Raw genomic sequence first — 24,181 nt, forward strand, 5'->3', positions numbered from 1 at the left:
TGAATTAGCTAATCAGATTGAACAACCTGAGCATAATTTTGCAGAATTCATTACTGTTTTGCTTATTTTACTCTAGTTTCTTACCTTAAGTAGATTTCGGGGGTGAATGTTTCTTTACTTAGAAGCAGCAGTTACATATCCTCCATAGAACCTGTCTATGAATATGAGATAAAACATAGATTGTCTAAAAAGTAAGTAACTTACATTTTAAATGGAGATTCATTTTTATTTTGGTTCAGATTGGTTTAAAAATATTTGCTAAGGTAATAGGAATGGACAGGTTTAGATATTTTTTTCCCCTAAAAAGGTTTAGATTTTGACTTACGAGAACATAGCTTTAGCCATTTGTTTTGTGTCTTAGGCCTCTAAAGGTTTTGTGATGTGGCTTTTGGCTTAGCAGTTTCACATGTGTAAAGTCCTAAGTACTTAATTGTGTCTTCCCTTTTGTGCAGGATTTATCCTACTACTGTTGTTTGGAGTTGAAGGGCAAAGAGGAAGAAATACTAAAGGCACTTTCTGAAATGTGTAGCATAGACACAGGTAAACTTGTTTTAAAGCTGAGTTCTATTTTAGTCTTTGTATATTTATTCATTTCATAAAGAAATATCTACTGTAAACATTTTGGAATTCAAACATACAGAAAAATGCATGAGACACTAATCATTCCCAATGAAAATGTTAATTTAAGAACAGTTGGGGTGGCTTTTCAATCACTTCTAACATTGTCCAGTGTAAAGTGATAGAGTCATTTTTCTGGTGGAGTGAACTTGACAGAAAGAAACTTGAAGCTCTCATTATTCTTTTAACACATATTTATTGAGAACTTATTGTGTACCAGGCTTTGATCTGAGCAATCCTCAAAACCAAAATTTCACATTTCATGGAGGCAGACAGTAAATGACAGTGTGGCTATCAGGAAATAAGACTGCAGTCTCAGTACCTGGAATCATGGAATTTTGTTTTTGTTGATGCTGATCAGGGCTGACATTTGCGGCAGTTCATTGCTTGTCTGGAAAGCGCCAAGGGAGCCTTGTGCTTTATCGGGCAAATAAATATCCCAGAGAAATGCTTGGGCCTGTGACATTTATCTGGAAGTCCCAGAGGACCCCTGGTGACACTTCTGAGAGCAGGCAGCTGTGGATCTGGCTTCATCCAACCCTTAAACAGGTATAATCCTTCAGGTTATTTCCCATCATTCTGAAAGTACATTTTTAATTACTGCTGGAAGTCAATACTGTAGAAATATAAATAGTGTAAAAGTTTGTCTGATAGTTTGATATTTGTATTGGGGGGGTTCTATGAATATTGAATAAAGTGAAATTTTAAAAAAACTTTAAAAATTTTTATTTAAAAAAATTTTATTTAAAAATGTAATTGACAAAAAGGAAATATATTCAAAGGATACAATATGATGATTTGATATACATGTTGTGTGATGATTACAACAATCAAGTTAAGTAACACATCCATCACCAGCCATGCTGTACATCCAGAACTTGTTCATCAAATAGAATGAAGCCAGGGTGAGACATCGTTTCTCATGCCTGTAATCCTACCACGCTGGGAGTCTGAAGCAATTGGATTGCTTGAATCCAGGAGTTTGAAACGAGGCAGGGCAATATGGTGAAACCCTGTCTCTGCAAAAAAAACAAAAATTAGCTGGGAGTGGTGGCATGTGACTGTAGTCTCAGCTACTTGGAAGGCTGAGGTGGGAGGAACGCTTTGAGCACAGGAGACAGAGTTGCAGTGAGAGGAAATCATGCCACTGCACTCCAGCGTGGGTGTCAGTGAGACCCTGTCTCAAAAAAGAAAGAAAGAATGAAACTAATCTTGACCTCTCATTTTTTTAGTAAGTCATAAGCAGAAGTAAAGATAAAAACCAGCCTTATGCTAATTATTTGAAATGTTGAATTTGAACTAATATTTCCACCATGACTGAAATAGTTCACTAGTATCTAGGTGCTAGTTGGAGCCTATTTGATAATAAGAAGCTATTTTGAGTAATTCTTATGATTTTTTTCATACTGCATTTAGCTTAGCTTCCCTTCTTTGGCATACTCACTACTTAAAAAAAATTTACTCAGAGTGATCATATTGTTTTCATAATATTTGACTAACCCTACCCCTAACCCTAGCCCTAATTAACACTTTTGAAATTTTAAATTTCAAAATTTTTTTTTTGTTTAAAGTGGCATACATTACTCAGAACACCCAAAAAAGCTTTTTAAAAAAATTAAAGTTAAATTAAAAAAAATTTTTTTTTGAAACAGGGTTTTGTTCTGCCACTGAGACTTGAGTGCAGTGGTGCAGTCATAGCTCACTGCAGCCTCTACTTCCTGGGCTCAAGTGATCCTCCTATCTCAGCCTCCCAAGTAGCTTAGACTACAGGGGTGCACCACCAGGCCCATCAAGTTATTTTTTTTATTTTGTGTAGGAACGAGGTCTCCCTAATGTTGCCCAGAGTGGTCTCAAATTCCTGGGCTGAAACCATCCTCCTGCCTTAGCTTTAAAGTACTGGGATTACAGATGTGAGCCGCCAGGCCTGGCCCAAAAAAGCTTTTTGATGATTAATTTAAGTTAATTTGTGAAGGGGTAAAATGTGAATTTTTTTTTTTTGACATGGAGTCTTGCTCTGTTGCTAAGGCTGTAGTGCGATGGCACAATCTCAGCTCACTGCACCCTTCACTTTCCAGTTTCAAAGGATTCTCCTGTCTCAGCCTCCTGAGTAGCTGAGATTACAGGCACCTGCCACCATACCCAGCTAATTTTTGTACTTTTGGGTAGAGACGGGGTTTCGCTATGTCAGTCAGGCTGGTCTCAAACTTCTGACCTCAGGTGATCCACCCACCTCAGCCTCCCAGAGTGCTGGGATTACAGGTATGGGCCACAATGCTTGGCCAAAAATGCAATTTTTTTTTTTTTTTTTTGAGACAGAATGTTGCTCTGTTGCCCAGGCTGGAGTGCAGTGTCATGTTCTCAGCTCACTGCAACCTCTGCCTCCCAGGTTCAAGCGATTCTGCTGCTTCAGCCTCCTGAGTAGCTGGGATTACAGGCGCGCACCACCCATGCCTGGCTAATTTTTGTATTTTTAGTAGAAATGGGGTTTCACCATGTTGGTCAGGCTGGGTCTCGAGCTCCTGACCTTGTGATCCGCCTGCCTCGGCCTCCCAAGGTGCTGAAGCCACCGCACCTGGCTAAATGTGAATTTTTAAAGAGATAAAAAAATAACATAACCCAACTAAATTTGTCATAATATATTTAAATTTCAAAATTTTAAAGTGAATGTTGATATTTTTAGGATATCTTAGAGGAAATAAAAGCAGTGTGCCAGTGTGTGGAACCCATCAAATCAGTTGTCTGCATCACTGATCCACGTCTGACGCCATCCCAAGAAAAAAGCCAAACTGAATTGCCTGATGAGAAAATTGGCAAGAAAAGGAAAAGGAAAGATGACGGAGAAAATGCCAAACCGATTAAAAAAATTATTGGTGATGGAACTAGAGATCCAAGCCTACCATATTCTTGGATCTCTCCAGCCACGGGCATTATAATCAGGTATGAGTTGAATTTGCTTTGAACCCACTGAACATTTTCAGTGAAGACTTGCTCCATTTTTGTCAGTGGCACAAATGTTGTGTGATGGAAGTTTCCATTTTAAGATCATTTTTCTTTTTCAGTGATTTGACCATGGAGATGAACAGATTCCGGCTGATTGGGCCACTTTCCCACTCCATCCTAATTGAAGCAATAAAAGCTGCTTCTGTCCACACTGTAAGAGTAAAAGTGACTGTAGTGTTTTATTCTAATCATGTTTTTCCTGTCAAATTTGTGAAACCTATATATAATTTGGTAACATTTTGGGCCATGGCTTTTAGATGTTTACTTCCCTACTTATGCTTATTATCAAAGATTTTGTTATCCTTCACTTTTCCTAGAAGACCACATCTAAGTGGATATGATCTGTAAACTGACTGTTCTTATTTAAATACAGACTGCTCTTGTAGCTGTGAGTCTTGTAGATGGTCTTAACTTCTGCTTCATAGGTAGGGAGTCCCTAAAATCCCATGTCCCAGTTTTTGTGCATTTATGCTTGTGCCATGTAGGTTTTCTTTCTTTTTTTTTTTTTTTCCTGAGATGGAGTCTCATTCTGTCACCCAGGCTGGAGGGCAGTGGTGTGATCTCGGCTCACTGTAACCTCCACCTCCCAGGTTCAAGTGATTTACCTGCCTCAGCCTTCCGAGTAGCTGGGACTACAGGTGCACGCCACCAGGCCTGGCTAATTTTTGTATTTTTAGTAGAGATAGGGTTTCACCATGTTGGCCAGGCTATTCTCGAACTCCTAACCTCAGGTGATCTGCCTGCCTTAGCCTCCCAGAATGCTGGGATTACAGGTGTGAGCCGCTGCACCTGGCTGGTTTTCTGGGGCTAGTTTTAGGGGTCTACAATCTCTAAAAAGGTTAAGAGTGCTATGTCTAGGGCAGCACTTCCAGTAGAGCTTTCTGTGAGGATGCTTTTCCTTTGTGCTGTCCAGTACGATAGCCACTAGCCACATAGGCAGTCGAATACTTGAATTGTGGCTGGAGTGACTGAGGGACTGAATTTATACCTTTACTTAACTTTAATTGACTAAAAATTAAATTTGTGTAGCTCTGTTGGCAAGTGGCTAGCATAGAGACTAGATTAGGAATCCGTACCCTGGGTTCAGATCCTGTTTGTTTTCTCATCTTAGTGCAATTAACTTTTCAGTGCCTGTGCCTCTCACCGATTTGACATGGCCAAATTCGATAGAGCTGAACAGATTCTGAGTTTTTAGAAGAAAGATGCTTTAAAATTTAAAAACGACTTTTCTCCCTCTTCACTGCCTCCGCTCTACTCTCAACCAGTGTTGTCTCTTGCCTGAACACTTGGGGGATCGGGAAAGGATTCTAGAGGGAACATTAAGTTTCGTCCATCCTTCCTCCTTTTCAGCCCATTCTCCACGCAGGAGGCAGAGTGATTTTTTGATAATTTATTCACCTGTTGTTGCTTCCTGATGAAAAGTTTTTGGATAGCTTCTCATTGTAATTAAGATAAAATCCAGGGTGCTCAGTGTGACCCATATAATCTTATGCCTTCTTGCCTCTGAGGCCTCCTTTCTCCTCACCCTTCTACACTTCAGCCACCATGACCTTTCAGATTCTGGAATGTCAGTTCTTGTCTCCCTTACAGCCTTTGCACCTGTTTTTTATTCCCCCAACTACTGAGCATTCTGCCTCCAACACTCTTTGCTTGGAGGAAGCTTCCTCATTCTTCAGGTTTCAGTCTCTAGCATTTCCCTCTAGAATCCTTTCCTGATCCCCCAAGTTAAACAAAGTAGATCTCTCCTGTTGTTTCCAGAGCATCTTGCAAATGTCCTCAATTTTTATGTATAGATTTGTGTGTTTATGTAATGAATGTGTCTCTCATCGGACCGTGAGCTTCACAAGGGCGAGGACAGGATTGGTCCTGTTTTTTACTCTGTCCCCAGTGCTTAGCACCATGCCTGACACAGAGAGGGTGCCCCATAGTAGCTAATAAGTTCTGGAGAAAAGATTTGAACCTATGAAGTTTTGTTCCAGAGTCTGTACTGTAAACCACTAAGCTGTGCTACCTGAGCTTCTGTGAGTAAATGGTACCTTTGTTATGATTACTGCTTTTTAAAAATTATTTTTTGAGACAGAGCCTCACTCTGTCACCCAGGCCAGAGTGCAGTGGCACAATCTCGGCTCACTGCAGCCTGCACCTCCCAGGTTCAAGCAATTCTCATACCTCAGCTTCCTGAGCAGCTGAGATTACAGGCATATACCACTACACCTGGCTAATTTTTTTTGTATTTTTAGTGGAGACGGGGTTTCGCCATGTTGGCCAGGCTGGTCTTGAACTCCAGGCCTCAAGTGATCCGCCTGCCTTGGCCTCTCAAAATGCTGGTATTACAGGTGTGAGCCACTGTGCCCGGCCACGATTGCTTCTTTAGGATCCGTAAGTGTACATCCTACTTCAGTGAACTTCAGCATGAGCTGTGTCTATAGATTCCCTTCTTGCCATGCACATGATGCTTGAAGGGCTTTTTGGAATCTTGCACAATTCCTAGTTCCATGTGGAAAAAAGTATAGATTTCTAGGAATGCTGTAGTAGTAGTATATCCTTTATCTAGAGAGTTCTTCAAAAGGTACTGGTTTGATTTTCCTTTGGTGAAGAACATTTTATTGCTTACATTGGAGATGGTGAAGTTAGCTCTAGTGGAAGAGGACCAGGCATGGTGGCTCACACCCAAAATCCCAGCTCTTTGGGAGGTAGAAGTGGGTTGATTGATTGAGCCCAGGAATTCAGGACCAGCCTGGGCACCATAATGAGACACTGTGTATCTACAAAAAATAAGTTAAAAAAATTAGCTGGGCATGGTGGCGTGTGACTGTAGGTCCAGCTCCCAGCCACTTGAGAGGCTGAAGTGTGAGGATCACTTGACCCTGGGAGATTGAGGCTGCAGTGAGCCATGACTGGGCCACTACACTCCAACCTGGGTGACAGACTGAGACTGTAAAAAAAAAAATGTAGGAGAGAAGTGAGGCCTCCTTTGTTTGGTACTGTGCTCTAGAGAGACTTTGAGTGTGAGGTATCTTAATGAGTTAGTCTCTGAAAGCCATAGATGATTTTCCTCATATATGAAATCTTGAGAAGTGTAATACTATATCCTTGCTGCTAATTGAAGGAGTAGTTAGTCTGGGTATTAATTACTCTGTTTAGTACAGTGGCAACTTCCCTGGTTCACCCCATAACACATTCATTCCCACACACAAAAGAAGAAAGAGTGGGGCTGATATCACAACCAGGACAAAATTATTAAGTCGGATTCATTGTTTGTCTGGTGAATAGTAGTTGTTATTTTTCAGGTGGGAGAGAACACAGAGGAGACACCTCACCGCTGGTGGATAGAAACCTGTAAGAATCCCGACAGCGTTTCCCTTCATTACAGACAAGAAGCCATTTTCGAGTTGTTGGGAGGTATACAAAGGGAAGACTGGGTTGTGTTGGGGAGGAAGGGGGCTAAGAGAGCCTTTTGCATTTGGGCCTCCAACTGTGTAGTATTGCTTTTTAACATGCTGCTATTGTGAACAGCAAGAGGACCAAGTAAGAGAGGGACTGAACTCAGTCATTAAACACTGTATTCATGCTTGGTTATGAAACATTGTATTCATGCTTGTTATGAAACAACAAACAAATGAGATGTTCCTATTCTAAGTAACTAGCATTCTGATAGTGGAGATAAATGCATATGCCAGCTGCTGACCTAAACTTTATGCTTACCCGTATACAACTGCATTTTTGCTCATAGCTGATCACTGATAGAAACATATGTGTTCATTTCATAAAAGAACCTTTTCTTATGTTTTTTGCAAGAAACCTTGTTCTTTATCAATGTTAACTTATTCTCTAAAAGTATCAATGGGAAGAGAGAGAATACATGTTTTTAAGTAATTAGTCCAAGGAAAAAGTTTCATTAGAAAATCTGAAAGATTTAAAAATACAAGCAAATATAGATGTATTATGAGTGACTTTAAGCTTCTTTTCGTTCTTTTTGTTCTTGTTAAAGGAATAACATCACCAGCAGAAATTCCGGCAGGTACTATTCTGGGACTGACCGTTGGGGATCCTCGAATAAATTTGCCTCCAAAGAAGTCCAAAGCTTTGCCCAATCCAGAAAAATGCCAAGGTAAAGTTCTAAAAACACCCCAGGTTTTCCTTACAATTTTGGGCAGCCCAGTCTTATTAGAAGAGTTCTGTCTCTGACACCTCTCCAGTAACTTCACTTGTAAAAAATTAGGGCAGTCTCCTTACCTGCCCACTTTACAAACTGATTATAATCTGAGGAAATGGTACATGTGGAAGTGTCTTTTAGCTGTGAAACATGTAGCCTGATACTTATGTTCATTTTATTTTCCAAGTTCTCTTTTTTTAGTATCTAGTAAAACCCGTCTCTCTGCAAACTACATTCTCTGAAAATGTCTGGTGTTTCAGAATTTTAATTGTGAGGAAGGGATCTGCACCCGAAGCTGGTCTTGTGCTCAGTGGAAGCCTCTGTCTGACCATACAGATGATCCAGGTTCGAATCCTGGCAAGGCCATCCCAGGTGCTGAAGTATAAGATGTCTTGGTTTAGATGAAGTAGAGTGGCCTGAGAAAGTTGTTTAGCTGGGGTGGCATAGGAAGTGAGTACGGGGAGACAGCAATTTCAATAATGTCTCATTGTATTTACTGGCATTTAAACATGATTAATTGGAAGAATAATTAAAATTAGTATGTGAATCTTTGGAGATAAAGTACAGGTTTGTGTTGTAACGACTTCAGAATTATTTATTTATATATTTTTTTGAGACTGAGTCTTGCTCTGTTGCCCAGGCTGGAGTCCAGTGCCATCATCTCAGCTCACTGCAACCTCTGCCTCCTGGGTTCAAGCGCTTCTCCTACTTCACCCTCCCTAGTAGCTAGGATTATAGGCGCCCAACACAATGTCCGGCTAATTTATTTTTTTTTTTGTATTTAAAATTTGAAACAAAAAATTTACTTTTCACCATGTTGGCCAGGCTGGTCTTGAACTCCTGACCTCAGGTGATCCACTCACCTCGGCCTCCCAAAGTGCTGGGAATTACAGGCATGAGCCACCGTGCCTGGCTCAGAATTTTTTTTTTTTTTAATGTAGTTAGATAGCTGATTGAGGGGGCAATAATTACTCTGTCAGAACTTCACATAAAAGGTGGATTGAATGAGAGAGGAGTTTGAAGATATATAGGTAAGTTAGTTAATTCTGAAGCCTAAGACTTTACTCAATTGGTTGTTGCCTCTTTCTCTTCTTTTCTTTTTTAATACCAGTGTGGTCTGATGCAATGTAAAAGTTGCAGCATTTACTACACCATTAAATGTTGACTATTGTAATCACCTTAAAGCTGTAAATGCTACTTAGTTTCTCTTGCTACTTCAAATCCTTTTTTGGAATGAGGTGATTATTAAATCCTTTCTATGGCTTTTGTTTTAATATGAATCAGCTCAAGGAAAATTAAAGTCTATCTTGAAAAACATGATTTAATTTGACTCCTGAAGTCAAGTGATTCTTCTGCCTCAGCCTCCCAAAGTGCTGGGATTACAGATGTGAGCCACCATTCCCAGCTAGAGAGCTTTTAAAAGGGAGGGTACATGAAGAACCTGAAGTGATAATGCATATTCCTAAATGCTTTGAAAAGTTTTGCTTGATCGTTTGTTCTAGAATTTGAATTAAATATTAATAATGTGTTGTTGCAAATCTTTTCAACTTTATTAACACAGTATTTCACTATATATAACTTTTTTTGGGTGAGATTTAAAAATTTAGTTTCTGTCGTACTAGCTTTTATTTTATTTGCCATCCTTAGCATTTACCAGTTTGCATTGATGGATTATTTTGATTAGTTCTTATCTGTGAGAGATCAATTTCCTTTAGGAAGTAGTGAATTTACATTGTGCTCGTGGGCTTCTGATCTTTCCCTTTAAACACTCTTTGGTAGTATGACTTTCCCATACTACCCAAAACATGGAAGGAGTCCAGCTGCCTTTAGAGGGATAGGTCAGACATCATCCCTTTATATTTTATAGCTCTTGCAAGCACTTCGAGAGCAGTGATCTGCAGTGGACTTGAGCAGTGCCCAGTTAGCAGTCATTTTCTCTGCTTCCCCTGGGCCCTTTTAACTGTTTTGCATATTTTATTTAAAATAGAGTGAATCTGAAGGCTTGGTTTTATTTGATTTCCAGATGAGAAAGCCTTTTACTGGTTACCTTTGCTTCTCTGAGTAAAACTCATTAAAAAAATTTTTAATTTACCATTTGGTGATCTTTAAATACATTTAAGAAAGGAGAAAGCAAGTTCTTTCCTTCATTCTTTAAGTCACATTCTGGAGTTAATATAACCAATTCAAGAACTTTTGTCTGCATATGAAGGAGAACATGCTATATGAGTCTGGGGAAGGACTTAGAATTACATTCAGAAGTGGCAGCCATTCTAGGCATGCTGATGTTTGTGCTGACTCAGCTGGAGATAGTCTTTTTCTCTTCCCAGTAAAGACTATTGACTTAAAAGGGCCTTCCCCTTTGCTTTCAGACATACTCCAGTTTGTTGTAAATAGACTTTATTTTTTAGTGCAGCTTTAGGTTCACGGCAAAATTGAGTGGAAAGTACAGAGATCCCATGAGCCTCCATCCCCCTCTATGCACCACCCCCACACAGTCCATATCCTTACTAGAGTGGTACATTTGTTATAATCCATGAACTGACATTGACACATCATTATCACCTAAAGTCCTTAGTTTGTATTAGGGTTCACTCTTGGTGGTATATACACTCTATTGATTTTGACAAAGGTGTAATGACATATTCACCATAATAGCATCATACAGAATAGATTCACTGCCCCCAAAATCTTCTGTGCTCTGCCTATTTATCCCTTCTTTCCCCCTAACTCCTGGTAATCACTTATCTTTTTCCCATCTCCATAGTTTTGTGTTTTCCAGAATATTATATAATTGGAATCATATAATATATAGCCTTTTCAGATTGGCTTCTTTCACTTAGTAATATGCATTTAAATTTCCACTATGTAGGCCAGGTACGGTGGCTCATACCTGTAATTCCAGAACTTTGGGATGCTGAGGCAGGTAGGTCACCTGTGGTCAGGAGTTCGAGATGAGCCTGGCCAACATGGTGAAACCATCTCTACTAAAAAAAGAAAATTAGCGGGGCATGGTGGCAGGTGCCTGTAATCCCAGCTACTCCGGAGACCAAGGCAGTAGAATTGCTTGAACCCAGGAGGCAGAGGTTGCAATGAGCTGAGATCTCACTCAGTCTAGTCTGGGCAACAGAGCAAGACTCCATCTCAAAAAAAAAAAAAAATTTCCTCTGTGTCTTCTCATGGCTCAATAGCACATTTCTTTTTAGCTCAATAATATTCCCTTGTCTGGACATACTGTCTACTTTGTTTTATATATTATTATTATTATTATTTATTTTTGAGACAGTGTCTCACTGTGTTGCCCAGACCCGAGTACAGTGACACAATGATGGCTCATTGCAGCCTTGACCTTTCAGGCTCAAAGCTTCCTCCCACCTGAGCCTCCCCAAGTCAGTGGGACTACAGGCACGCACCCACTATGCCTGGCTAATTTTTAACTTTTTGTAGAGACAGGGTCTCACTAAATTCCCCAGGCTGGTCTCAAACTCCTGGGCTCAAGTGATCCTCCCATCTCAGCCTCCCAAAGTGCTGGGATTACAGGCATGAGCCACTTTTACCAAACCTATCTGTTATTATCTTTTAGAATATTTGAAGATGAGGAAGTACTTTCCTGTGTCTTTACACTTTAAGTATCAGCTCTCTTGTCTGCAGCTTAGTCTGACTAAAATCCCAGTCATGTCCCCCAATCTGTGGCAGTGCTCCGCAGGAAAGTGCTCTGTGTACCCAGGCTTGGAAGTGGAGCTTGACTGCTCCTAGACAGGCTGTGTGAACTTGTGCAGCACACTGCACTGTGGCTTGAGAATCTGATGGTTATTATCTCCATGAGGAAGAGCAGTGTACTGAAGCTGCTGTGGCTTTTAAAAATTTTTTATTTTATTTTTTTGAGACAGAGTCTGGCTCTGTCACCCACACTGGAGTGCAGTGGTGCGATCTGGGCTCACTGCAACCTCCACCTCCTGGGCTCAAGCCATCCTCCTACCTCAGCCTCTCAAGTAGCTGGGACTACAGGGGCACACCACCACACCCAACTAATTTTTGTATTTTTTTGTAGAGACAGGGTTTCACCATGTGGCCCAGGCTGGTCTTGTACTCCTGAGCTGAAGCAATCTGCCTACCTTGGCCTCCCAAAGTGTTGGGATTACAGGTGTGAGCCACCGCACCCAGCCTGTTGTGACTTTTAAACAGTTTCCATTTCAGATCTTTTTATCAGTTTAATTTTTTCTAACTTAGTTTTCCCCTAAAATTTGTCACACTATGGCCCAGTTGCTTCCAACTTATTTTTTCCTAGCCATCAGACCCATGCAGGCAAGTATGTGCCTTTGAGTGATGTTTCTTTTGTGGACAGTTTAGAACCATAATTCAAACTCACAAATTGCCTTTTTTAATGAAAACTCTTCAGTTCAACAAAATGAGATTTGGAAGATACTTTTCCCTAGGGATTAAATGACTACATGTAGGAAGTTCCTTCTATCAGTATAGAAGTTTGTCACTGATAAAGTTTCTTCCCCTTCCTACATGAGTACTTTCTAGCATGGTACAGCTTATAATAAAGGGATAAAACACTGTTTCACTGAAAATATGTTTATTTTAAAGGGATGAGGCTGGGTGCGGAGGCTCACGCCTGTAATCCTAGCACTTTGGGAGGCTGAGGCAGGCGGACCACTTGAGGTCAGGAGTTTGAGACCAGCCCAGCCAGTATGACAAAACTCTGTCTCTACTAAAAATACCAAAATTAGCCAGGCATGATGGCACGTGCCTGTAATCCCAGTTACTTGGGAGGCTGAGGCAGGACAATCACGTGAACCTAGGAGGTGGAGGTTGCAGTGAGCCAAGATTGTGCCGCTGTACTCCAGCCTGGGTGACAGAGCAAGACTCCATCTCAAAAAAAAAAAAAGGATGAAAAAATACATTTTACAGAAAGGAATAAATAGTTCAATAGTGGGGTAGAAGAGAAGATAATATCCGTTGGCTCACCATCATTGGATGAGGAATGATACACAAAGCCCTGAAGCCAGTAGCTGAAGTATGATAGGTATTTATAATATGGCATATTATCATTATTATTTAGAGATGGGGTCTTGCTATGTTGCCCAGGCTGCACTTAAACTCCTGGGCTTAAGTGACCCTCCCACCTCAGCCTCCCAAGTACCTGGAATTACAGGTGTATACCACCATGCCTGGCTTAATGTGCCATATTATTTGCCTTTGCAGTGGCTCCTAGAATTTGATTATCTTACATGTGGAATTAGGCAGTTATTTGGAGGCAATTTAATATTGTGATATTTGCATCTTATACATGAAAAATCAATACTAAAGAAAACTGCTTAGGAGCCTTTCCTATGTCATAGACTATAAAACTGACTATAAGAATAACTAATTTCTTGTCAAATAAATTCTTCTAAGCTAAGTAAATGCCTATCAAATAAAATTTTGTAACAAAAGGCCTACTGCCAATGTTTGGAGTTTGACTTCATTGATCTGAAGGACCTGATTTGAAGGCTATTTCTTTTCCTTCTTAGATAATGAGAAGGTTAGACAGCTGCTTCTGGAGGGTGTGCCTGTGGAATGTACGCATAGCTTTATCTGGAACCAAGATATCTGTAAGAGTGTCACAGAGAATAAAATCTTGGATCAGGTAACTAATAGTGAAAGGATTATTGGTAAAGTCATGAATGACAGATTAAATATATCATTCTAGAGACCATAAGAAGTTATTTCGTACTTCATAAAATCCCATAGACTTTCTTTTGTTTTCAAACAAGTTGTTGATCCCTGACTCATGATGTATACTGTGGTTTTCTTCTGTTCTTAGGGATAATTTAAGAGTGAGGATAGGGATCTAAGAATAAGATAAGGATCTTATCTATTATCCAAGGATAAGAATCTAAGAATAAAGATACATACTATGATTTTTTTCCTATTCTTAGAGATAAAGTAAGAAAATCTCTAGAAAAATGTTAATACAAAGATTTTTCTTGAAATGATGATCTCATGGTTTAATTATGTTTTTCTTTTAGTGTTTTCTTTTCCCTTAAATGTTATCTGTCTTTAATTTTACTATGATTGCGGTCCTTCCAGGGCCAGACATTGTGCGAGATGCTGGTGTAGATGACTAGGATGTGGTCAAAGAAGTACAGTGCACTCAGGAAACTTCTAGAAGGGGTACTGAGCTCAGATGAGAAAAATGAGGCTGGCCTCCTGGATGGAAGAGCAGGCATTTGAGTTGACACTCAGATGGTAGCCAGAAGTAACCAGAGTTCTTCGGGGTAGGGTAAAGGTTTCGGCGAAGGTAAGATTGCAGGAAGTGAGTACAGCATGTGTAGGAGCCCAGGCAAAAGATGCTCCAAGTGGATCAGGACTCTGTAAATGGATCAGGAGTGAAGAATCAGGAATGGGGTGAAAGATGAAGCTGAAGACACAAATGGAGGCTAGAACATGAAAGACCTTGAAGCCTTTTAGGGATTTGGACTGGAGATGTGGATCACCCTTGAAGGTTTTAAGGTTGGCTATGACATGATATTTCACGCTGGCAGTAGTGTGGGGTTGGAGATGGGGGGTGAGGGAACGGGAGAGAGACTGTGGGTTGGATGGCCTTAAAAAGACCCTTGACATATTCTAGGTATGATATCATGGGGGCCTGAATTGTGGCAGTATGGCTGAGGTGGAGAGGTTAAGGTTTAACACATATTCCCAGAAGCTAAATTGACAAGGCTTGCTGGTTGGTTGGAAGATGGGAGGTAAAAAAGGAGGAGGCGTGTCGATTAGGTCCTGATGTTCTAGCTTGGATTTAGGATTTCAGCCAAAAGAGAGCCAAAGCCAAGTCTGACTTGCTCACGGATGTGTGGCAGGTACATAGAAGTGCTCAGTAAATATATGAATGGATGAATGAATGGAGTGTGTAAATTGTGGTGTCATTCAGCTAGGTGGGGAATATAGGAAGAGAGCAAATACAGTGGGAAGGGTGATGAGTTCAATCTTGAGTTTGAGGGGATGTGAGACTTCCCAAGAACAGAGGTCTAGAAGATAGGTTTCGGTCCCAGGAGGAAAAGTCAGGGCTAAAGAGCTACAGTTTGGAATTACTAACACATAGATGGTAGTGGAAACTTGAGTGAATGTGAAAAAGAAGAATCAGGATTGGACCTGGCTTGAAGAGCGTTCATGAGGTAGCAGTTAGACTGTGGCCTGGAGGCAGTCTCTTGCATAGTTTTTCTAAACTGAGTGATAGCCCTCTTACCTACCTGTTAGTCTCTTTTTACAGCTCCAAGAAAAGTCTGAAAGGATGTTATCCACCCGCTACATTCCCCTTAACAATTATTTTAAACATCATCTATTTTAAATTTTTAAGACCTGGTGAGCAATTTTCTTAAGAGCCAGTGCATTTTTCTAGTTGCCCATCTTTGAGAAGGTGTCACTTAATAGTTTATACCTTTTTTACTTCATGACAGCAAATCTTAATGAAAATCAATGTAGGGACAGAATATCAACATATAAGATGAATCTTGATATAAGAGATCAGCAGAATGAATGCTGATAATGAATAATATAAGATAATTTGGCATTTCTACCCAAGCACTTGTATAGAGGAAAATATCTGTAGGATTTTAACCATATACTTAAAATTTATTTGTTGAGAACTTACATTTATTTGTTGAGAACGTTTTTCTCTTGCTTTTTAAAAAGAGCATTTAACTTTCTAAAGCTGCTTATAGGGAGACCCAGGAGGATCTCCCAGAAGACTAGGGCTGTTTGTCTTGAATTATTTTCTTCCACTTTAGGATTTAAACCGGATGAGGAGTGAATTGCTGGTGCCTGGGTCACAGCTTATTTTAGGTCCCCATGAATCCAAGATACCTATACTTTTGATTCAGCAGCCAGGAAAAGTGACCGGTGAAGACCGACTAGGCTGGGGAAGTGGCTGGGATGTCCTGCTTCCCAAGGGCTGGGGCATGGCTTTCTGGATTCCATTTGTAAGTTACTTTTTGGTTCTAACAGTTGTAATATTTACAATATATTCCTAATAAATGCTAAGTACTCAAAATGTTCCAGACTTTATGTACAATTCAGGAGGAATTAGTGGTATATTTCTGCCCTTAGAGCTATAGTTCTGGATACATGATACTTCATATATAGAGTCCCTGGAGCCAAGTTCTCATTATAAGACCTGTACTGACATATTGTCAATTGTTGAGGTTTTTTTTTTTTTATGGAGACAGAGTTTTGCTCTTGTTACCCAGGCTGGAGTGCAATGGCACGATCTCGGCTCACCGCAACCTCTGCCTCCTGGGTTCAGGCAATTCTCCTGACTCAGCCTCCTGAGTAGCTGGGATTACAGGCACATGCCACCATGCCCAGCTAATTTTTTTTGTATTTTTAGTAGAGACGGGGTTCACCATGTTGACCAGGATGGTCTTGATCTCTTGACCTCATGATCCACCCGCCTCGGCCTCCCAAAGTGCTGGGATTACAGGCGTGAGCCACCGCGCCTGGCCCAATTGTTGAGGTTTTCAAAGTGGCCTGATTTTCGAATAGTAGCAGCAACAAAAATGTTGAGGCATTTGATTTGAAGAAATTTGCTATAGTTTAGAAGCAAAGGACTTAACTTTTACAGATGGATAGAATACAGTTTTTTAAAAAATGTTAACTATAACCATATACCCCTATTTATCAACTGTAGCTAAAAATTTTATTAGAATCGAATGTGTCTTTTTTTTCCTGGTTATTTTAAATATTACCTTGAGGGTCGGGTGTGGTGGGTCATGCCTGTAATCCCAGCACTTTGGGAGGCCGAGGTGGGCAGATCACTTGAGGTCAGGAGTTTGAGACCAGCCTGGCCAACATGGTGAAACCCCATCTCTACTAAAAACACAAAATTAGCTGGACATGGTGGTGCATGTCTTCTTGGGAAGCTGAGGCATAAGAATCCCTTGAACCTGGGGCATGGAGTTGCAATGAGCTGAGATTGTACTACTGTACTCCAGCCTGGGTGACAGAGCGAGACTCTGTCTCAGAAATAAAAATAAATAAATAAATAAATAAATATTACTTTGATGATAGAGAGTGTAAAAGGCATGGGAGACTTTTCGATTCATGCCAGTAATTAATTTTTAGCATGCCTAGTACAAGGGACATCCAGTTAATCATATAGGAGTAGGAACACTTAAAAATAATCCTACTTAATTTTTTATTATGAGATGCTTTCAAGCATACAAAAAAGAATAGATACTGATATAGTGAATGCCTGTGTGCCATTTACCTGCCATCCAGCTTAAGAAATAAAGCATTACAGATGTATTGGATGTGCCCTGTGTATCTCACTCCAGTCTCATTTCCATTCCTCCTTTTAAAATAATCACTCTTCTGATTTTGGTGTTTGCTACTACCATGAATATTTTTATAGCTTTATTAAAGTATGTTTGTATCCTGCAATAAAATAAGTATTTAGACTCAACATATTTTTAAAGTATATACCTCACAGTATATATGATTTTGTAACTTGCTATATTCACTTGGCATTGAGATTTTTTTCCATATTGATTGATGAAGCATGACGAGGGTTGATTTCATTCATTTTTACTATTGCATGTAATCCACTGGGTTTATTTATATCCATTCTCCTTCTGATGGGCATTTAGGTTGTTTCCCATTTTCCCCTTATAAACAGTTAAGCAATCCCATTGGTAGAATGACAGTATCTTTTTGACATTCCTTTAGATCTATCGAGGTGCAAGAGTTGGAGGACTGAAAGAGTCTGCAGTACATTCTCAGTATAAGAGGTCGCCTAGTGTCCCAGGTGATTTTCCAGACTGTCCTGCTGGGATGCTGTTTGCAGAAGAGCAAGCTAAGAATCTTCTTGAAAAATATAAAAGGTAAGAAGCTGAGTTATCTAGCTTAATAATGTCTTAAGGAGAAGAGAAGTGCCTGCTTATATTGGCATCCCAAACATCAGGATGACTTTGGTAATTCTTATTAGGTATAATGTAGAGTTTTCATACACTTTGCAGTGAGTTCAGCATTACTGAGAAATAATTAAGAAGATATTAAGTGAGGAGATTGTCTTATATCTATTTGGCTTTTATAGGCCCATTTCAGTTACAAACCATTCTGTTTGTTATTTGTTACTATCAATAATGATGTACACCTAAACATGGACATGAGTTTCAAACACTTGTTAATAGATTTCTACTGCCAACCGCTTCCCCCTCCAAAATGGAAATTATGTTTTTAAAACTTATTATAGAAGTAATACATAGTTACACAATTTTAATGAAACTATGAAAATACAGAAAAAGATAAATTGGTATAGTCTTGCCATCCAGAGAGAGAAGCACTATTTGTTTGTTTTTTGAGATGGTGATCTTGCTCTGTTACCCAGGCTGGAGTTCAGTGGCGTGATCTTGGCTCACTGCAACCTCTGCCTCCTGGGTTCAAGCGATTCTTTCACCTCACCCGTGTAGCTGAGAGTAAAGACATGTGCCACTGTGCCTGGCTAACTTTTGTATTTTCTGTAGTGATGGGGTTTTGCTATGTTGGTCCAGGCTAGTCTCGATACCAATTTTCCATAGATCCACTGGCCTCGGCCTCCCAAAGTGCCAGGATTATAGGTGTGAGTCACTGTGCCAGGCCAAGCACTGTTTTTATATCTTAGTACCTAACCATTTAGACTTTTCTTTTTTCACTGAAAGTGTGGCCAGTGAGGGTCATGATTTCCTTTATATTGCTAAGTATATTCTATCATTGGGAATCTGTTGCCCCCCCAAATTGTAGCTCTCAGAGCATAGAAGCTTTCTCTCTTTATTGTGGCACTTGCAGTGTCTAGCCAGTGCCTGGTGCACAGTAGACTTGATAACCTCTATTTGTTATCTAGTGAATGACTGGTTGAATGTTGTAGTTCCTTGATGGTGGGCTTCATAAGGGCAGAATTGTTTTTTTTTTTGTTGTTGTTCATTGCTGCAACCATAACCGTAGAGACAGCCTGGCTCTTTTTTTTTTTTTTTTTTTTTGAGACAGGATCTCACTCTGTCACCCAGGCTGGAGTACAGTGGCATGATCATGGCTGACCACAGCCTCCACCTCCCAGGCTCAGGGGATCCTCCCACCTCAGCCTCCCAAGTAGCTGGGACTGCAGGTACCTACCACCATGCCTGGCTAATTTTTTTTTTAATTGTTAACAAATATTTGGTATTTTCTCAGCCTGGCTAATTTTTATATTTTTTTGTAGAGATGAGGTTTTGCCACGTTGCCCAGGGTGGTCTTGAACTCCTGGGCCCAAACGATCCACCTGCTTCGGCCTCCCAAAGTGCTAAGGTTACAGGTGTGAGCCACTCTGCGTGGCCTGTGCTTGGGTTTCAAACTATTTGCTGAGTGGTGGATGAATGAGTGACTAGTGGTATATTCCTGGATTGCTAGCTTACAGCTCTTTGAGGGCAGCAATCACATGCTATACATCTTGTGCCTCCCTTAATACATAGTTGAGAGGCTTCCATGTGTTTGTTAAATAATAGTTGACAATAACTTATTTCTCACTTTTCAGAGTTGTTTTATGCTTGAAAATTTTCCGTAGATACACATGTTTTTAAAGAATGGTATTACATATACTATTTTGAAACCTGCCTTTTTCCTTTAACAATATAGTATGTACAGTTTTACCATGTCAAAAAATATAACTCTAAACCAAGTGTTGACAAACTTTTTTGGTAGAGGACCAGAAGATAAATATTTTTGGCTTTGTGGAGCCTTTGGTCTCCATGGTAACTACCGGACTCTGCCACTGTGGCTCCAGAGCAGCTGCAGATGACATGTAAGGGGACGAGCATGGCTGTGTTCTCATCACGCTTTATTTATGGACACTCAGATTTGAATTTCATATAATTTTCATGTGTCATGAAATATTCTTTTGCCTTTTCAACCATTTAAAAATGTAGAAATCATTCTTAGCTCGTGGGTCGTACAAAAACACAGCAGGCCACATTTGGCCTGTGAGTCAGCCTGCCAGCTTTGCTCAAAATGTCACTTTGAATAGTCACATGCAATTGCAGCATGGATGTCCTGTAATTTATCAGTGGCTCTTGAGGTTATTTCTGATTTTTTGCTGTGTTTCTGTGAACATCTTTCTGTGTACATCTTTACATATTTGTCTCATTTGTTCCTTCATTTAACACACATTTCTTTAGAGCCTATGGTGTGTCAAACACCATTCTAAGTGCTGGGGCAACAAGAGAGACAAGGCAGACAAGTCTGTGTCTGCCTTCATGGAGCTTATATTCTTTTTTATTTTTTTAGACAGGGTCTCACCCTGTCATGCAGGCTGGAGTGCAGTGTTGTGATCATAGCTTACTGCAGCCTCCAATTCCTGGGCTCAAGCAGTCCTCCCACCTCAGCCTCTTGAGGAACTGGGACTATAGGTGTGCACCACCACTCCTGGCTAATTTTTAAATTTTTTGTAGAGACAGGGTCTTGCTTTGCTGCCCAAGCTGGTCTTGAATTCCTGGCCTCAAGCAGTCCTCCCACCCCAGCCTCCCAAAGTGCTGGGATTACAGGAATGGGCCACTATACCTGGCCATGTAGCTTGTGTTCTTGATGGAAGCACAAGTTTCTAGGCTGGTTGGGGGTACCCAGGAGAGGGGAGGGAGGCTAAAAGTCCTTGAACAAGGAAGAAGGGGTGGGATTCAGGGCACAAGTGGAGAGGATTCAGGGCACAACTCAATCTGTTGGGATTGAGTTCAGTTCTTCTCAATATAAGGCTGTTAGTCTGCCACTGATACAGAGTTTTTTGTTTGTTTGTTTTGAGACAGAGTTTCACTCTTGTTGCCCAGGCCAGAATGCAATAGCATGATCTCTGCTCACTGCAATCTCCGCCTCCTGGGTTCAAGCGATTCTCCTGCCTCAGCCTCCCAAGTAGCTGGGATTACAGGCATGCACCACCACGCCTGGCTAATTTTGTATTTTTAATAGAGATGGGGTTTCTCCTTGTTGGTCAGGCTGGTCTTGAACTCCTGATCTCAGGTGATCCGCTGGCTCAGCCTCTCAAAGTGCTGGGATTACAGGCATGAGCCACTGTGCCTGGCCGCCACTGATACAGTTTAATTTGCTTTTGTTTCTTTGGCTATCTTTCAACTAGATTTACTAATAGTTCTGACCCTTAATCCTATTTTCCAGACCACTTTCGGTAATTCTTAAGTTGGCTAGTTCTCCTTCCTCAGAAAAATTAATATAAGGCTGTTAGACTTCCACTGAAATCTGAACATGGATTTATTTAGCTAGGTTAGACTCTGTGGTGAGGGGATTAGGTAGCACACTCCTGATTGTGACTGTCTTCATGAAAAAAGAGTCACAGCTATCAGCCAGCAGTAAGAAGGGGAGAGAGGCTGTTGGAGATTTGAGGAGAGAGGAATTGTAAGCAGTTTCTAGAAGAATGGAAGATAGAATTGAGAGGAGAAACGTGGGATCTGTAAGATGTAGAGGACACCTACTTGAGATTTGTGTTTATAAAGGAAGACGGTTCAGGACCATCGTGAGTTCTTCCTCAGCTGTGCTCTGCAGCTCGGGCTGGCATGGGGTCACTGGAGAGTCGGCTGTACCCAGGTGGCTTTCCAGTGGAGGGAGTCAGGGTGTTTGTAGGGGACGGATGGTGGTGTGAGCCATGGAGTCTAGGCTGATGGAGAGCGAGGCAGTCTCTGGGAGCAGCAGGAGGTGCTAATGTAAATGTATGATTGGGGCATTGTTGCGGGAGGTAAGTGGGTGGAAAATAGGAGGCATGGCTCTAGGAGCAGGATACTGACATCGAGGTTTTAAGCTGGAACAGGTGTTGGCAGTGACTACACCTAAGGTATGACCAGGGATTGGGTGCTTGAGGTGGGTGAAGTAAGAGATGTGAAGTGAGGGTGGGAAGGTGACTGGTGGGATATTGGAAGGGTGATTTAGGCAGATGCTGAAGCCACTGGGATTGACAAGAGTCATGGTGGTACAGAGCAGCGTGACCTTCAAGACCATTTATTGCAGCCTTGTTTATAGGAACAAAAGCTTGAAGACAACCAAAATGTCCTTTAATAGAGGACTGTCTGAATCAATTAGGCGTATTCATACAGTAGAATAAGCTACAAGATGCACAGCCTTTAAGAAAGAATGAGGAAGCTTTCTGTACTGGCATAAAGTGATCAAGATATTTTGTTAAATGAAAAAAGTAAAGTTAAGCAAAAACTACTGTACCTAGTATGCTGCTATTTGTGTAAAAATAAGTAAAAAGAAAAATATGTACATGTCTGCTTATATGTATATAAAATGTCTCTAGAAGGTTATATAAGAAACTGATGATGATATTTAATGTCTGTGGAGGGTAGCTGGGTCACTAGAGGTCAGAGTAAGACAGAAATTTCATGTAACCTTGAACTTAGAAACTTGTAAGTATATAGGAAAATCCAGGCACAAGCCCAGGGGAACCAGTTGCTTGTAGCTTTCAGGAATGGACCCCCTGGGGTGGTCCAGTGGCCACATGGGGCTACATTGTTTATTGAAGACCAAAGAAAATAAAAAAGGTTAGCCAGTAGAGTTGGTTATTATTATTATTATTGTTGAGATGGAGTTTCGCTCTTGTTGCCCAGGCTGGAGTGCAGTGGCATGATTGTGGCTCACTGCAACCTCTGCCTCCTGGGTTCAAGCAATTCACCTGACTTAGCCACCCTAGTAGCTGGGATTACAGGTACACAGCACCACACCTGTCTAATTTTTTTGTGTTTTCAGTAGAGATGGGGTTTCACCATGTTGGCCACGCTGGTCTTGAACTCTTGACCTCAGGTGATCCACCCACGTCGGCCTTCCAAAGTGCTGGGATTACAGGTGTGAGCCACTGTGCCTGGCCTATTATTATTATTATTTTTTGAGGCGCAGTCTGGCTCTGTTGCCCAGGCTGGAGTGCAGTGGTGTGATCTCGGCTCACTGCAACCTTTGCTCCTGGGTTTAAGCAATTCTCCTGACTCAGCCTCCTAAGTAGCTGGGATTGTAGGTACCTTCCACCACGCCTGGATAATTTTTATGTTTTTAGTAGAGATTTCACCACGTTGGCCAGGCTGATCTTAAACTCCTGACCTCAAGTGATCTGCCCACCTCAGCCTCCCAAAGTGCTGGGATTACAGGCATGACCCGTTGAGCTCACCCTATTATTCTTTATCGTATGTTTCTTGGAAAGCTTTTGTGTGTGTGTGTTTTTAAAATAGAGCTGCATTGACTGGGCATGGTGGCTCACATCTGTAATCTTAGCACTTTGGGAGGCTGAGGCGGGCACATCATAAGGTCAAGAGATTGAGACCATCCTGGCCAACATGGTGAAACCCCATCTCCACTAAAAATACAAAAATTAGCTGGGCATGGTGGCGCATGCCTGTAGTCCCAGCTACTCGGGAAGCTGAGGCAGGAGAATCGCTTGAACTCGGGAGGTGGAGGTTGCAATGAACTGAGATCTCTCAACTGCACTCCAGCCTGGTGACAGAGCGCAACTCTGTGTCAAAAAATAAGAGAGAGCTGCATTATAATGGTTATAATTATTTTAGTTTTCCATTCCTAAATTGTTCAACATTGGTTCTCCTCTTTGTTTTTCTTTAGACGCCCTCCTGCAAAACGGCCCAACTACGTTAAGCTTGGCACTCTGGCACCTTTCTTCTGTCCCTGGGAGCAGTTAACTCAAGACTGGGAGTTAAGAGGCCAGGCCCATGAAGAACCTCCTGTAGCTTCATCTCCAAATGGTAAGGAGAATGACTTAAGAAGATCTGAGATGCCTTGTGCTCTTATGCCGAAGAAAACTCCTCAGCCATCTGATAAAGTGGGCACATCCATAGATTACCCCAGGGAGGCAGAGGAGGTAATGGACGCAGGGTGTCAAGAACCAGTGGGACCTGAGAGCATCACAGACCAGGAGGCCAGTGAAAATCATGTTGCTGCCACAGGGAGTCAACTCTGTGTTCTCAGGTAAGTGTCGGTGACTTCTGGGTACATTTTGGATTATTTATTTTAATACTGAAGGGGCTACAGGATGTAAATGTTATCACTGTTTCTTTTTGCAAAACCCAAGTGAATTTATAGACTTTCTGGAAGGAAAAGCCAGTCTTTTATGTTTCCTAGAGAGCTCAGGGAAAGAGCTTACTAATATTTGATGTAGGGCATGATGCTAATTGATGAAATGATTTACAGTATTGTCATCCGTGGATCTAAGCCAAGGCAGTTTCTTCTGATATATTTTATGCAGTTTGAGCAAGCATTCTTTGCTTTAAATCACCAAATTAGATTTATTCTAGTTCTTTTTGAATTATATGGATTTGTGATAGAATAGCAACCCATTAGATGTAATATGGTCATAACCAGAGAGGCTACCAGATACAAGTATGTTCTCCTCTCAGTATTGCTGTGGTCCAGGTTCTGTGT

The 24,181-nt window shown here is 41.0% G+C and overlaps 1 protein-coding gene across 3 annotated transcripts in view; it reads left to right on the plus strand.

Annotated features, from left to right (window-relative positions):
* The window catches only part of POP1 (POP1 homolog, ribonuclease P/MRP subunit), a 42,745-nt gene that overhangs the window by 15,661 nt on the left and 2,903 nt on the right, over positions 1-24,181 (plus strand). For all 3 annotated transcript variants that reach the window (XM_064384443.1, XM_064384444.1, XM_064384445.1), the window contains exons 6-15: positions 453-540; positions 980-1,167; positions 3,299-3,555; positions 3,678-3,771; positions 6,909-7,020; positions 7,610-7,729; positions 13,291-13,406; positions 15,547-15,738; positions 17,483-17,637; positions 23,366-23,728. In XM_064384443.1, coding sequence (XP_064240513.1) covers positions 453-540; positions 980-1,167; positions 3,299-3,555; positions 3,678-3,771; positions 6,909-7,020; positions 7,610-7,729; positions 13,291-13,406; positions 15,547-15,738; positions 17,483-17,637; positions 23,366-23,728 — 1,685 coding nt within the window. The remainder of the gene's footprint in view (positions 1-452; positions 541-979; positions 1,168-3,298; positions 3,556-3,677; positions 3,772-6,908; positions 7,021-7,609; positions 7,730-13,290; positions 13,407-15,546; positions 15,739-17,482; positions 17,638-23,365; positions 23,729-24,181) is intronic.

This window comes from Aotus nancymaae, unplaced genomic scaffold, assembly GCF_030222135.1.
Source record: "Aotus nancymaae isolate 86718 unplaced genomic scaffold, 86718_ANA_hifiasm-v0.15.2.pri h1tg000036l, whole genome shotgun sequence".
NCBI lineage: Eukaryota > Metazoa > Chordata > Mammalia > Primates > Aotidae > Aotus > Aotus nancymaae.